General features: G+C 57.3%; 1 protein-coding gene across 4 annotated transcripts in view; it reads right to left on the bottom strand.

Moving 5' to 3' along the window:
- MED12L (mediator complex subunit 12L) overlaps positions 1–16,322 on the bottom strand; it is a 262,569-nt gene that overhangs the window by 228,533 nt on the left and 17,714 nt on the right. For all 4 annotated transcript variants that reach the window (XM_055129722.1, XM_055129725.1, XM_055129724.1 and 1 more), the window contains one exon: positions 5,048–5,152. In XM_055129722.1, coding sequence (XP_054985697.1) covers positions 5,048–5,152 — 105 coding nt within the window. The remainder of the gene's footprint in view (positions 1–5,047; positions 5,153–16,322) is intronic.

Here is a 16,322-nt window from a genome sequence, read left to right as displayed (position 1 = left end):
AGTAACCCCTGAGCATCAATGGATGTGACCCAAAAAGAAAGAAAAAAAGAAAAGAAATGAAATAGACTGAGGAATCAGTTTCATAAGCATATACGCTTCTATGCCTACGGGGGAAATGGCCCGTGCTCTGTGCTTCCATCCCTAACTAACCTTCTGAATGAAAGGCAAAAGTTCCCCCCAAATAGCAGAGGAAAAATTAATATTAGTGGGGCTGGAGCGATAGCACAGCAGGTAGGGCATTTGCCTTGAACGCGGCTGACCGGGTTTGATTCCCATCATCCCATATGGTACCCTGAGCACCGCCAGGAATAATTCCTGAGTGCAGAGCCAGAGCCAGGAATGACCCCTGTGCATCGGCAGGTGTGACCCAAAAAGCAAAAAAAAAAAAAAATTAATATTAGAATTTTTAAAAAAACAAATCAAAGAATAATCATAACATGTTCGCATCACCGATTCACATTATTCCTAAATTAAGAGCAAAGAGCTTCCTTCCTGAGCCTCAGTGTCTACCCCAAGTAACAACATATTTCCATATATATCCGGCAGGAACGTGAGATCACGCGTGCTTATATTTTTCTGTCTGCTATTTTCACGATGGCCCTGAGAAGAGGCCAAGGGCCCTCCCTCCACGCCTGGACACTGAGAGCTTCTTCATTCATTTGTACTCACAGTAATACACCGGACTGGAGCGATAGCTCAGCGGTAGGGCGTTTGCCTTGCACGAGGCCGACCCGGGTTCGATTCCTCCATCCCTCTCGGAGAGCCCAGCAAGCTACCGAGAGTATCCCGCCCACATGGCAGAGCCTGGCAAGTTCCCCATGGCATATTCGATATGCCAAAAACAGTAATAACAAGTCTCACAATGGAGACGTTACTGGTGCCTGCTCTAGTAAATCGATGAACAATGGGACAACAGTGCTACCGTGCAGTAACACGCCGTGTGAGGTATGTACCCCAGTTTCCGCAATACGGGGCCATTCGTGGGCACTCAGCGTGCTGGCTGCAAACGCTGGCTATGACAGGCCTGTCAGGTGAAGACCCTTCTGTGTTTGCCTGTTCATACGGGCGCGGGTAGAGCTTTGAGACACAGTCCCAGAGTCCCAACTGCAGGGCCCGGCCCGGCCACAGCTGCTCTGCTTTGCACAGACCCTCTGCCCCAGGCAGAGAGGCCGGCTTTCCGCGGGAGGTTGGTTCCCGCCCCGCCAACGCTCACTCGGGGGCAGGGGAGATGGTTTTGATGGAAATGTTTTCATTTCATTCCTTCTCATTCATTTCGGGTGCAAGCTGGGGAGTTACACGGTCATCCGCGTGGTTCCATGGGTCAGACGGAACCCCTCCGAAGTTCAAAGCTGTAAGCAGATAGTACGGGGGGAGGAGTGGGGAGGGGGTGGGCGTGCAGCTGCTGCCGTGGATGTGTTTCTGTGTCTCCAGTGATTTCTGCGGGACTTGGGATTCAACCCAGCGGAGAGTAACTCGGCAGCTGATACCGAGACCCAGCACTTGCTCAGGCAAAGGCTGACTCGTGTCATCGACCTGTCCCAACTAAGCTCCTGGTGTGTGGGAAGGAGGGGCTCCTGTTAAGGATGAAGCACCACTGAGGGGTCCTCAGCCAACAGGACTAGGGCTTGGGGGCTTCAAAGAGGGAGAGGAGCAATAGTGCAGCAGGTAGGAAGTTTGCTTTGCATACGGCCCACCCTGGTTCCACCCCCGGCACCCCCTGTGGTCCCCCGAGCACCACCAGCAGTCACTCCTATTTTTGGAGGAGGAGCCACACCCAGCAATGCTCAGGGTGACTCCTGGCTCTGCACTCAAGAACTACTCTGGCAGTACGGGGGGGGGGGGGGGGCTGGGGGGGAGAGGGGGGCGCGGAGACCATAGGGGGTGCCGGGGATGCAATTCGAGTCGGCTGCGTGCAAGGCAAACGCCCTCCTGTCATTGCCCTGGCTCCACCCAGGGGTCACTCCTGAGGATGACTTTAGTGGGTGTAGTCTGCTACGGAAAAGAAAAAAAAGAAAAAAAAAAAGGAAGACCCAGAAAACACACACAGGAGAGGAGCAGAGAGGAAGCGAGAGAAGGCAACCACAGGCAGCACTGGGGGCCGAAACCCGCCACCAGCACCTTCCTTGGGCCCCCCAAGACTCCCAGCTCCTAGGAAAGAAACACCCCCGCCCCCTCCCCCAGCCCAAACTGATCCTGGCTGCCTGCGCCCCCCCCCCCCACATGGTTCTCTCCCTGCAGCCCTCACGCCTTCTCGGCAGGACGCTGGGGGGGGGGGGGGGGGTATCTGACGGGAGGGAGAAGCTCTGCGCAGGCCGGGATCCTTTCATAAATATCCCCAGACAACAAGCGCGCGGCCGGGGGCCAGCTCTGCCCGTCTTTATAGCCCGTGAGTGATGGAGTGTTATCTGCCCCTTTATTACCCGCATGAGCACTGCCCCTCAGAAGACGCGCGTACAAAACGCAGTTACCGCACCGTAAGTGCGGGAGTTAAGGAAGATGGAAGGTTCTGGAGACGGAGAAAGGACATCATGACACAGCACCTTGGCGCGTCGGCGCCGAGAACTCGACGCTTAAGGCACTCGGAGGATGTGCGTTTTATGTCTTTTAGCACCTCAAAAAAAGTATCGTGCAAGTTGCCACTAAAATATACGCCCGGAGCTGTCACGTTTGAAAGGGCGTCCGCGGGAAGGCCAGAGCGACAGTACAGCAGGTGGGGCACTTGCCTTGGCCACAGGTGACCAGGATTCATTCCCCCCTGAGTCTGTCAGGAGTGATGCCTGAGCACAGAGCCAAGAGTAATCCCTGAGCACTGTGGGTGTGCCCCCCCCAATAAACTGTGCCAAGGGGACCAAAAAGATAGTGTGCAGGGGTGAAGGTGTTTGCCCTGCATGTGGCTGAGCCTGGCTTGGCCCTCAGCACTATGTGTGGTCCCCGAAACCACCAGGAGTGATCCCAGAGACTGGGCCTCCTCCCCCCGGCTCCCCAGTTTCCCAGTAGCTTGGCAGTCACACCCACAAACTGCCCCTGGTGCCATATAATCTCATCAAGGGACAAGACCCAGAGACTATACACTAAAGCTCCCGGGAGAGGGTGACACAGAATGTCCTGAAGGGCGCGGCCTCGCATACTCTAGCCCGCTGATGTGCCAAAAGGAGCACACACTTGTCTGGGTTTGACATACATGCTTGGAATCTCTTACACGAGGGCTTAAGCGGCCCCAGGATGAAACACAACAATCTTCACACACTTTCCTCTTATGGCGGTGGGAAGGGGGGTAGTGGTGGGGTTGGTGTTTGGATATTATCTGTAATGAACTATTGTGAACAACTCTATGAAAATGAAATTAAAAAAATTTTTAAAAGGGGTGATCCCAGAATACTGCCAGGGATGGTTCCCAAAGTCATAAATAAATAAATATTAATTTTTTAAGTAAAAAAAATTAAATCTATCGCCCGGGCTATAGATTCGTCTACCGACCCCACGTCCCCTTTCCCGGTCCTGATGTGAGTTCACAGGAGCCTCAAGAAGAAAACCGTGTGGCCGGCGAGACGGCACAGAGAGACGGGGTCGATGTCTCTCGATCTGTCACCCCAGCACCCACCCAGCAGCCGCAGGCAGTGCCGGGCTCCCAAGCACCAAGGGCTGTGACCCCCAAACAAAAAATAGGGGCAGGGAAGAGAGTCCAAAGGTTGGAGGTCGGCAAAGGGCTGTGTTCATTCCCTGGCGCCGCCAGGCACCCCAAGGTCGTCCTGTTGGCCACCCCTGACCCTCCAGCACCACTGGGCCACAGCAGGCCCATGTCCTGGGCTCACCACCCTGGCCCTGTCAGCTGGGTATCATCAGGCACAGTCCAGGGAACACCTGAGCACTGCTTGGAGGGTCTTCACACCAAAGAGGCAAAATCAACAAATTTTAAAGGAAGCTCGGGGGGTCAGGTGATGACCCCGAGAAAAGTGGGGTGTCCTCTACAAAAGAATCCCAACAAATAACGAATAAGGAACCATAATTACAAAGTCAGCCCGGCAAAACGAATCCTTCGCTAGCCAACGGTTGGAAATAACCATGCGTGTGTTTGTGGGAGGGGGGCGAGGGTCGGTAAGAGAGAGAAGGGACCAGGATGACAATAGTAGCTGGGAATGATCACACGGGACAGGAGCTGAGGGTCAAGGTAGGTAAAGGGATATTCTGGATATCCCTTCAGTGTCAATATTGCAAACCACAGTGCCCAAAAGGAGACAGAGACAGAGACACAGAGACACAGAGACACAGACAGAGACAGAGACACAGAGACAGAGAGAAGAAAAGCGCCTGCCATAGAGGCGGGCTGGGGGCCGGGGGGAGGGGCTGGTGGGAGGAGCCTGGGGGCACTGGAGCTGGGAAACGCACACGGTGAGGGACGGGTGTTGGAACACTGCAGGACTGAAACCCCATCATGAACAGCTTTGTAAAACGAAATAAGTAAAGATCATTAAAAAAAAAAATCTTCCAGCACAAACTCTCGGATCGATGCTGACTTGGTGAACCGCACACCTCGCCTGGAGAGGTCAGTCCGAGGACTCGGCCGCTGGTGCGTACCCGGTGAGGAGAGGGGCGAGTGCAAGGCACCCGGGGACAAGAGGGGCCCCTCCCCTAGACACGCGGGACCCGCCCCCGTCCTGCCAACAGAAAACCCAGCGAGCTGAGGCAGGGAGACGGGCGTGTGGGCGGGGGCGCAGAGGCGGGCAGGTAACATGTCTGCCCTGCACGTGGCCGCCACCCAGGCTCTGGCATGACGTGTGCGCCCCCCCCCCCCGATGCCCACGAGGCGTGACCCCTGAGCACGGAGCCAGGAGTAAACCCTGAGCACCACCGGGTGTGTGATCCAAAAAAGCCAGACCCAAACCCCCAAACTGACCAGAGTGCAAGCTGCAGGGTGGGACGAGCAGGCAGGCCCACCCTCATCCGACGCCCCCAGGCAGCAGGAGGGGCCCCGGGGGGCGCACCCAAGGCAGGATGGCTCCGGGGGAACCACGCCCCCAGCCGTGCCTGAGATGACCCGGTGCCTTACCTTGGACGGGTTGATGACGATGTTCCGGGCCGAGCCGTGCTCGTCGCCCGTGAAGGCGGGCTGGTTGTTGAACCCCTGCTTCACGTTCACGGCCGTCAGTTCATCCTGGGGAAGAAGAGGTCGAGATGAGTCCCGAGGAAGCCAGAGAGAGGCTCGGCGCCGAGGGCGCGAGGCCAAACCTCGCCGTATCCCGCAGAAAGGACCCGCTGGGCCGAGGGGGAACTGTGGGGAGGGTGGCCGAGAGGTGGCCCCGGGAGGGCGGGTCCGTGCCTGCTCGCGGTGCGTCACGGTGGGGCGTCTTAGACTGCGTCCACGAGAGAACCCTCCCAGGAAACGCCACCTGGGCGGTCTGTGATGCGGCTGATTTTAAACGATCACGTTTTGGGGGCTGCACGTTCAGGTGGCCCAATTTTTTTTTTTTGTGACTCTCCTCAGATGGGGACATGACCCACAGCTTAGGAAATCAGATGCGAGAAGGCGCTCCCAACTTTTTTTTTTTTTTTTTTGCTTTTAGGGTCACACCTGGCGATGCTCAGGGGTGACTCCTGGCTCTGCACTCAGGAATTACCCCTTGTGATGCTCAGGGGACCATATGGGATGCTGGGGATCGAACCCAGGTTGGCTGCATGCAAGGCAAACGCCCTCCCCAATGGGCTATTGCTCCAGCCCCGACGCGTCCAGCTTTTCTAGACACTCGAAACTCTGAGGGGTCTTCCCCTACCTACACACACACACACACACACACACACACACACACACACACACACACACACACACACAAAATCAAAGAGGAAGCTCCAAGGGGATCCCCTGAGTTTGTTTCTCTGAACCGCCGTGTCCCCCCGCTGCCCCCCAGCCATGCTCGATCTGCCAGTCCAAGGGGGGAGGCTGAGGCGCCCCACCTAGGAACTACACAAAGCCAGCTCCTGACCCTGCACTCGATCCCACCAGCTTCCGGCCACAGTGCCACCAGAGTACAAATGCTCCGTGAAAGTGGGTTGAAATCTGGAGCGACCACAGAAACCACCTTCACGGTGTCTCCCAGTGCTGGAGAGAGTCCAGGGGTGCGGCGCTGGCCAGGGGAGCCCAGTGTGAACCCCCCACACCACCTACGCCCCCAACAACAAGCACCTTCAGGGGCCACTCTGAGCACAGAGCCAGCAGAAGCCCTTGCTGTGTGAGTCCGAGGAGCCCCACTTCACTGCATATATAAATATACACACACACACACATATATGTACATCCACACACATCCGCACACACACACACACACACACACGCACACACACACACACACACACACACACACACACACACACACACACACACCCCTCCCACCAGGAGGAACAAGGAAAACGCTCCTCACCAAGGTCACCCACCTTGATTCAGACATGGCCAAAGCTTTAAAAAATAAAATAAAATAACAGATGAGAGCAGAGCGACACAGTCCAGCAGGCGGGCGCTGGCCTTGCGGCCCACCCCATGCGGTTCCCCGAGCACCGCCAGGAGAGACCCCTGAGTGCGGAGCCAGGAGGAAGCCCTGAGCATCGCCGCGTGTGGCCCCCCACGAAACAGCAATGGCAGCCACACACGCTAAGGGTCAGAGAGACAGTCCAGCGGGGACGGCGCTGGCAGCTGCTGGGCTCAGCCCCCCACGCCCTGCACTGTCCCCTGACCCCGCCAGGCGTGCTGAGGGCAGGGCCGGGAGTCGCCCCGACACCCTCGGGTGCGGCCCCCAAAGCAAACTAAAGTAATTAATAATGAAAGAAGCTTGCCCTGCCCCGACACTGGGTCCCCAGGGCGGAGGGAGGGAGGGAGGGAGGGGCTGGTTCCGGCACAGCCACCTGCACTCAGGGCTGACCCCCTGCTCTGTGCTCAGGTCCCACAGGTAAGGGCCACGGGGAGACTTGGGGGACAGGCCGGAGCCCAGGAATGAGACTCTGCATCTACTGGGCACAGGGCAATGCCACTTATCAGAGGAGGCCTGAGGGACCGGCCCGAGGGCAGCCTGGAGGAGGCAGCACAGCAGGACAGGCCTCAGCCACGTCCTGACATGCTGCTCTGTGCTCTGCAGGCTGCGGACTTAGGGGGCCATCCAGAAGACCCCACCTGCAGGACATCCTGCTCCCGGACAGCCTTGGGCAAGAGGGTCACCGGTCGCACCGCCACGGGGCTTGGGGAGGCGCCCGAGATGGTCCCACGCCCGGCGCTCCCCGTGGAGTGTGACGAGAAACATTAATCTGAGTAACAGCACATGTTTCTACTAAAAATACGGCGGGCCTAATCCCCCGAAACCAGGGAGGGGGGTTCAGGAGCCACCCGAGGGCTGCTCCCTCTCTGTTCCAAAATGACTGTTGCACCCCCCCACCCCGGACAGACACACAAGGACACACAAAGACACGCTTGCACAGAGAGACAGGCGTGCCCAGACCACACGCTTACACAGAGATATGCTGATACACACAGACATGCTGATACATACAGACACGCTTACACGGAGATGCATGCTCATATACAGACAAAGCACGTCTGAGACATGTTTTACATACTCATACATGCACACTCGTGTATAGGCAGTCAGACATGCTCACACATAGACACACTCACACACACACCGCAAGGACACTCAGACACTCTTATACACCCCAGGTTCACACACTCTCAGACGCTCTGATTCTGACACACACACACACACACACACACACACACACATCAACTTGCTGAGATGCAGATGTAGATACACCCACTCACACACGCACATGCTCACATGTGCTCACACTTACACAGGCAACTCAAACACCCGCGCTCACGCTCATCGACACAAACGGCACCTACACACAGACTTCCTTCCTGGAAGGAAACGTCTCTGTCCGCAGGGTCCTCCCCAGAGAGGCCCACGGAGCTGCTGCACGAGCCCACCAGAGCCCCCGCCCACACCGCCTCGCCTCAGACACGGACTCGTCTCTGGGCCTCGGCCTGTGTCCACAGGGCAGCTCCTCACACCTGCGGGTCACAGCACTCCTGCCCAGACACACACTCACACACACTCACACACATGCACTCATAGACATACTCTCACACTCACACAAATACATACACGCTCAGACACACTCACACATACTATCACCCTTTCACACAAATACTCACACACATCTACTCAGACAATACACTCACAGACTTACTAACACTCTTATACATACACTCAGATGTTCACCCCAGATACATTCACTCACAAAAATACTCACTCTCACATGTAAACACACACACACTCACACTCTCACACATACAAACACATTCACTCACGCAAATACACTCTCACTCTCACACATATACACACTCATATATGCACAGACACACTCTCACACATACTCACGGACACATAAACACACACAGGTTCAGACACACATCACACACATCACACACAATCTCACACACATGCACACACTCATTCAGACACACATTGTCATACATACACCCACAGACATGCACATACAAACATACACACACATTCAAATACAACACATACACTTCACACACCATAGATACAACCTCACACCCACATACACACTCACTCATGCACAGACACACACTCACAGACACACTCACAGACATACTTTCTCAGACACGCATGTACACACACATTTACATTCACACTCTCACAAACCCAGACACAATCTCACACACACACACTCAATCTCACACACTCGGAGATGAGAAGAGGCCTTTGATGTCCAGCCGGACCCTCTGCGGCCCTCTGCTCCCCCTCCCCACTGCCCTCTGCGCCCCCCAATTTACTCCCTCTGCTCTGGCATCCACGTATGCACATTCATGCATGTACACACACATGAAAACATTACAGACAGGTGTGCACACACATTCACATACATACAGGCATGTACACAAGTTCCTACACACACTCAAACGCATGTGCACACATGCAAACATGTCCAGACTCAAGTGTGCACTTAGAGGCACACTACACACACATAAGGGCACACATGCAAACACATGCAGACAGGCAAACACAGACACGGGCACGCACACATACGTGGATCCAGGAAGCCACCCGTGCAGAGAGCTGTCTCTCACCGCACCCCTGCCCCCCCCACCCCCAGACCCGGAGGACTGGCCAACCGGACGGCCACGGGCACTCAAGTCACATCCGGAAGCGAGCACCCAAATTCACGCTTTGAGGTTCCCGGCTAGGAACCGTGGGGTCAGCCCCCCAGGAACTCGGTGACACAGGACCGGGATGACCCCGGGCGCCCCCCTTGGGCTGCTCTGAAGCAGGAACCAAGCAGTGAGCTAGACAAGAGCTTCCTCCTCCGACCCAGCCTGGGGGGAGGGGGGGAGAGGGGGGAAAGGGGGGGGCAGGGGGGATTGGAGCCACAGGAAACAGGAGGAGGCGGAAGGCGGGGGTGCAGGATCTCCAGCCGCCCCCGGGACACTCTGGCTCGGGGGCCTTTGCCAAACCGAACCAGGCAAAAATAGCAGGAGAGGGCGCAGGAGTGGGCACGCCGGCCCCGACAGTCCCCGGGCTGGCAGGACGCAAATAGCTTCAAGCACAGGCCCAGCCTCCCCAGGGATTCTCCAGAAAGGCGGGGAGGGGCCTGGCCCCGCACACGCCTCGCCCCGGCACCCCCGCGACCCCCAGCCCACCCGGAGTGATCTCTGAGCACAGAGCGCGGCCCAGCCCTGAGCACCACTGGGTGTGGCCCCCCAAAAAAAAATAAGAGAAAAGGAAGGGCCCCACCACGTGCGCTCTCGAGAGGGCATCATCCCTGCAGGGGACTCGCTCGCGCCCCCTCCAACCCCACGCGGGCAGCTCCCGGGGGGGGGGGCCCGGCGGCAGCCCTGCCCGGGGCCGAGCACGACCACCAGGGGCCCTGAACACACGCGGGGAACCGAGTTCCCCCCAGAGCCCAGCACTGCCCCGCTGCCCCCCGCAAGGAAGATGAGCCCCTGGTAGCACGTGGGATTCATTTTGGTTTTTGTTTGGGGGGCCACACCCGGCGGTGTTCAGGGCTTGCTCCTGGGGGGCTCGAGGGGCCCTGTGGAACGCTGGGGATTGAACCCGAGTCAGCTGCATGCAAGGCAAACACCCCCCCACACACACACACCGCTGTCCCATTGCTCCATTTTAAAGACGGCTTTCAGGGGCCCGAGGGTCACTTCAGCAGGTCCCGCACTCGCCTGTCACATGGCCGACTCGGTTCGGTCCCCGTCATCCCACATGCCCCCCCGAACCCTGCCAAGAATGAGCTCTGAGCACAGAACCAGGAGTAACCCGAGCATGTGCCCCCAAAGTCGATTCATTAAATAAAAATAAAGAGTGCTCTGAATGATTGCCGGGGGGCGGGGGAGACCATAAATGAGTTTTAAACATATCTGCTCACCAACAGCAAAGTAGCACTGCACTGTCACTGTCCTCCCTTTGTTCATGGATTTGCTCGAGCGGGCACCAGTAACGTCTCCATTGTGAGACTTGTTACTGTTTTTGGCATATCGAATACGCCACGGGGAGCTTGCCAGGCTCTGCCGTGCGGGCGGGATACTCTTGGTAGCTTGCCGGGCTCTCCGAGAGGGACGGAGGAATCGAACCCGGGTCGGCCGCGTGCAAGGCAAACGCCCTCCCTGCTGTGCTATCGCTCCAGCCCTACAGCACAGTAAACCCTCAAAAAGGGACTTAATGTCCCCATGCTGAGATACACCATTTTCGCAAATTTTCTTCTACGGGAGTATTTTGGTTTTTATCATTCTGTTCGTGGTAACAAGCAACACAAAATAAATTAAGTGGGGCACGCTATGGGGCATGCTGGAGGGGTGTCTGGCGTGGAGGGGAGGCGACAGGGTGGTGGGACTAGGGTCGGGAGAGTGAACGCCTGTAACAAAGTATCAGGAGCAACTTTGTAAACCGGGATGTTTAAATGAAGTGGGGGGGGGGGATTTTATTTTAAACAATTTTTACAAAATGTCTCTGTTCCGAGGCTGGAGCACTAGCACAGCAGGGAGGGCGTTTGTCTTGCACGCAGCCGACCAGAGTTCGATTTCCAGCATCCCATATGGTCCCCCGAGCACTGCCAGGAGTAATTCCTGAGTGTAGAGCCAGGAGTAACCCCTGTGCAACGCCGGGTGTGACCCAAAAAGCAAAAAAAAAAAGTCTCTGTTCCTACTAGCAGCACTGGAGCTCAAGCCACAAACCACACAGCCGCCTGGCCCCCTCCCCGGGCCCCCGACGCCGTGACCACGGGCCCGGCCAGCCTGCAAATGGATCTCCACAGGCGTCAGACCAGGGGATGCCACGGCCAGGAGGCTGGCTGCTCACACCTCTGGTCACTGGCCTCGAGGAGAATTAACCAGCCTGCGAGCAGTGTGAGAGACAGACGCCCGGAGAGGAACGGAAACCCGGGAAGCAGGGCCGGGCCCTTGCCTTGCACACCGTCAACTCGGGTTCACTCCTGGTACCCCCCATCTGCTCCCCAAAGCCCGCCGGGAGTGACCCCTGAGCACAGAGCCAGGGGTACGCCATCAGAGGCGACCCAAAAGGCAAAAGAGGAAAAGAAGCCCAAGAAACAGCCCGGTGCTGGGTCTGCGCCTGCACGTCCCACCCGGGGAGAGACTCGCAGGTCTGGGACGCCGGACCCGCCCCAAACGCGCCCATGAGCCTCCTGCACGTCCGTGGGCCTCAGAGCTCGGGCTCAGCCAACGTCTCGTTGCAGGAGCCTGCGACACGGGGGTCGTGCAAACACCCGGGGGCTGTGGACACGGGCCAAGCGCCTTCTTGGGCCAGGGAAAAGTGAACAGGTTTTGGACTAGAGAGAAAGGCCAGAAGCTAAAGCCCAGGAATGGTCCGTGGGCACCACCGGGGTGACCCCTTAAACACGGAGTCTGACAGAAGCCCTGAGCACAGCCTGGGGAGTGGGAGAAAGAGGGAGGGGAGAGAAGGGGAGCGAGCCGAGAGGGCGGGTCCCCACAAGTCCCATGACAATCTACCACCAAGTCATGAATGCACCCCCCGCAGTGTCTCTGCACTGTGGGAACCCCAGGCTTGACCCCTGGCACCTCGGGGTCCCCTCCAGCAGTGACCCCCCTCCCCACGCACCATGCCAGGGAGAGGTGCCGGGACCTGCCACATGCGGCCCCAAAACAAAACTGGAATCAAGTCAACGCACCCCCACCCACACTGGGTCATACACACGGACTGCCCGGGGTCTCGGCAGGTTCGTGGCACGGGGCAGAGTGGGCAGAGGCCGCTTCCTCCCCACCCGCTGCCCTCGGACAGGTAATTCTGCTGGGGATTAACCAGCAAACAGGCTCCGGGGACGAGGTGGGCCGTCTGCATACCAGGCATGAGGTGACCCAGACTTTGGACAGTTACGACTGAGCACGGAAAGTAAGTAAAGGGATAGATCTGAATCGCAGACCACAAGGCCCAGAGAGAGACAGAGAGAGAGAGAGAGAGAGAGACAGAGACAGAGACAGAGAGAGACAGAGAGAGAGAGAGAGAGAGAGGGAGAGAGAGAGAGACAGAGACAGAGAGACAGAGAGAGAAAGAGACAGAGAGACAGAGAGAGAGAGAGAGAGACAGAGACAGAGACAGAGACAGAGAGAGACAGAGAGAGAGACAGAGACAGAGACAGAGACAGAGAGAGAGAGAGACAGAGAGAGAGAGAGGGAGAGACAGAGACAGAGACAGAGAGACAGAGAGACAGAGAGGGAGAAACAGAGACAGAGACATAGAGAGAGACAGAGAGAGAGAGAGGGAGAGACAGAGACAGTGACGGAGAAAGACAGAGAGAGAGGGAGAGACAGAGACAGAGAGAGACAGAGACAGACAGAGAGAGACAGAGAGAAACAGAGAGAGAAGACACAGAGACAAACACAGAGACACGGAGAGACAGAGACAGAGAAAGAAGTGTCTGCTACGGAGGTATGTGTGTGTGTATGGGAGGGGTCTCAGGAGGGAAACTGAGGACATGGGGGGTGGGAAATGTACACTAGTGAAGGGACGGTGAAGGGACATTATATAACTGAGACACACTCACAGGCAATTTCGTAACTGTATCTCGCTATGCTCACTGATTTGACTTGAGAAAAATAAATTTGAAAAAAAAGAAGCAGGAGAGGTAAAATGAAAGTGTAGAGACAGTGGTGAAGGGTCCTGGGCGCTTTGGGGGGCAGTAAGTTTGTTCACCACCCCTGTAAGCTCTAGCCCCACTATGTCATATGATTAAATTATAAAAAAAAAAAAAATCTTAAAACTAGGGGCTGTAGCCCGAGTACAGCGGGGAAGGTGTTTGCCTTGCATGAGACCAACCTGGGTTCGAGTCCCAGCATCCTATATGGTCCCCTGAGCACCACCAGGAGTAATTCCTGAGTGCAGAGCCAGGAGTAACCCCTAAGCACTGCTGGGTGTGACCCAAAAAGCAAAAAAAAAAAAAAAAAAAAAAACAAAAACTAGGGACCAGAGAGATAGTACAGTGGGGAGGGCACTTGCCTGGCACATGGCCAACCTGGGTTTGATCCCTGGCATCCCACAGGGTTCCCCGAGCACTGCCAGGAGTGATTCCTGAGTGCAGAGCCAAGAGTAACCCCTGAGCATCGCCGGGTGTGGCCAAAACACAAACAAATGCAAATAAATCAAAACTGTAACCATTATGATTATCTCTGAGGGAAAAAAGAGTTGATCCCAGACAAAAAAATGTAAAACCAGCTATGAGACCATTTTCCCTAGCCTTGCTCATCTTCCCCTGGAATGAAGACTTCCTTGCACCCCCACCCCTTCCCCGGGAAGATTCCAACACCCCCGGCCCAGGTTATATGCGCCCAGCATGAGCAACAGGGAGTCGGTACCCCTCCTCGGTCCCTCACTAGCCCACCCCTTCTCCTCTCCGAGTGCCTTGGCCATGGGTCCCTCCCTCACCCCCTAAGGGCCCTCTGAGTCACGCCATGCAATGGGGTCTCTCAGGGCCAGAGAGATAGCACAGTGGGCAGGGAGCCTGCCTGGCACCAGCAGACCCAGGGTCAGGCCCCATCTCCCACAGGGCCCCCGGCACCCCGCCAGGAGCAAGCCCTGAGCACCACCAGGTTACTGGGTGTGGCCCCCAAAATACCCCCCCCCCCCGCCCAAAGGAACAGAGATTCTTTCCCGGCCCCACCCAACTGGATCCAAAACTAGATCTAGATTCCCACCTCCCCCACCCATTCACCCTTATGCCCCAAAAACAAAACAAAACAAAAAAGATCAAGCCTCAGGCAGGCTCCCTCTCTGCCTCCCCCCTGCTGGGCAGGCTGTCAGAAGGCGACTCCAGCTCTCCTGCAGCCTCCTCTGTGTCCCAAGGGCCAGCAGCCCTGCGAGGAGGCCGTGCCCTGGGCCCGCAGGAGCGAGGACCCTTCTGTGAAGCGCCAGGAATAACTCCCGGGGTGGCGGTTACGTAAGAGCGAGCCCGGCCCTCTGGGTACCTGCACTACCAAGGCCCGCCCGCAGCTCCGGGAAACTCGGTCTTCTGTGCTGGCATCCAGCTCACCCGCCTCCCAGGCCCGCTGTCCCCTCCCCCCCGGCCCGAAATGTGTCCCCCCACGTTATCAGGAAATCTTTAGTCTGTTCCGACCTCAGCGTGAGGTCTCCTTTCATCCCATCCCCGAGGGTCTGCGTGTCCAGCACTGGGCTGAGTCCCCAGGACTCTGCGGTGAAGTCAGTGAGATTCAGAGAGAGAAGAGGAGGGGCTGGAGTGATAGCACAGCGGGGAGGGCACCGGGTTCGATCCCCAGCATCCCATAGGGTCCCCTGAGCACCGCCAGGAGTAATTCCTGAGCGCAGAATCAGGAGTAAACCCTGTACATCGCCGGGTGTGACCCAAAAAGCAAGCAAACAAACAAAAAAACAGAGAGAAGAGGGGCTCAGTGTACCCCAGAAGAGATTCAGAGAGAAGAGGGGTGCTGTCACCCAGAAGGCCGCCTCCACATCCCCGCTGTGAGGGCCAGCACTGGCCAGCCCCAACATTCTGAATGAAATAACTCATGTGACCTCTAAGACTGCTGTGGAACATTGAGGCTATCATGGGCGGAGTGACAGTTTCGGCGGGTAGGGCGCTCGCCTTGCATGCGGCGGCCCCGGGTTCAAGCCCTGGCAGCCCATAGGGTCCCCAGAGTCTCCCTGGAGTGATCCCTGAGCACAAACCCCCGTGCACACACTACATAGGGCTCCGAATCCAAACAAAAATTACTGAGGCTGTACACGGTGGCTCCTTGGAGCAGGTCTCCGGTTTTTTGTTGTTGTTGTCTGAAACGTGAAAAAGCGGAACTGAATTACCCATTGGTAAATTAAAGTCATTTCTTAAAAATAGTTTGCTAAGCGGGAAGAAAGCAGCAAAGAGACACAGGGGGGAAGAACTGACGAGAAGGAGATCCCTACGTCTGATAGCTGTGCTGAAGGTTAATTAAACGCCAGTGGATTAAGACTCGAATGAAGAGAGAGGGGGAGTGGGTGGGAGAGAGAGCACAGGGAGGGGGCACTCGGCCTCGTGCGGGCCACCCCAGGCCCAAATCTGGGCACCCCCTGGGGTCCGCAAGGCCCCATGAGGGACCCCTGAGCACGGAGTGAGGAGTCAGCCCCGAGGCGCCGCCAGCTGGGCTCTATAAACAAAATTCTTCCCCCCAGGACCGGCCCGCCAGGCTGCATTTCACAAACAGCAAAACCGCACTCCGCGGTGACTTCAACCCCAGGGGCCTGCAGAGGGCAGGGAAGCAGCGAGCAGGCGGCCGAGGGTCCGCTGGGGAGGTGGGAGGGGCAGACTGAGGCCAGGCGCCTCCGCACGCGTCACGAGGGCCTAGCGACAAACTGGACAGCGACAAACTGGACAGCCGGACACGTGTGCACCCAACCGGAGAGCGAGCCTGGAGGAAGAGGCCACAGGCGGAGGCCCATTGTGCTGGAAGAGAAACTGAGGCTCAGAGGCAGGCGGAAGTGACGAGGGCCAGGTGACGCTCTGAGACGGAAGACCCCCAACAGAGCCAATGAGCCGCGTCCCCGAGTGAGAGAGCTGTGGGGGTCCCGAACCCCTGCCCTGGCCTCTGGCTTCTTCCCGGGCCGCGGACTGGGCAGCGCTAGATAGTCGGGGACAGCTGGGCGCGAGCCGCGGGCTGAGAGATGGAAACTGGGAGGAGGCGCCCGGGGGCTGAAAGCACCTGCCCCAAGCGTGAGGCTGTGAGTTCGAACCCCAGTGCTGCCCATATGCGCCCAGCAGGGCCCCCGGCTGCTCTGTCTGGGCTAGAG

Source organism: Sorex araneus, chromosome 2, assembly GCF_027595985.1.
Source record: "Sorex araneus isolate mSorAra2 chromosome 2, mSorAra2.pri, whole genome shotgun sequence".
Taxonomy (NCBI): Eukaryota; Metazoa; Chordata; class Mammalia; order Eulipotyphla; family Soricidae; genus Sorex; species Sorex araneus.
This window is presented reverse-complemented; position numbering and strand designations above follow the sequence as displayed.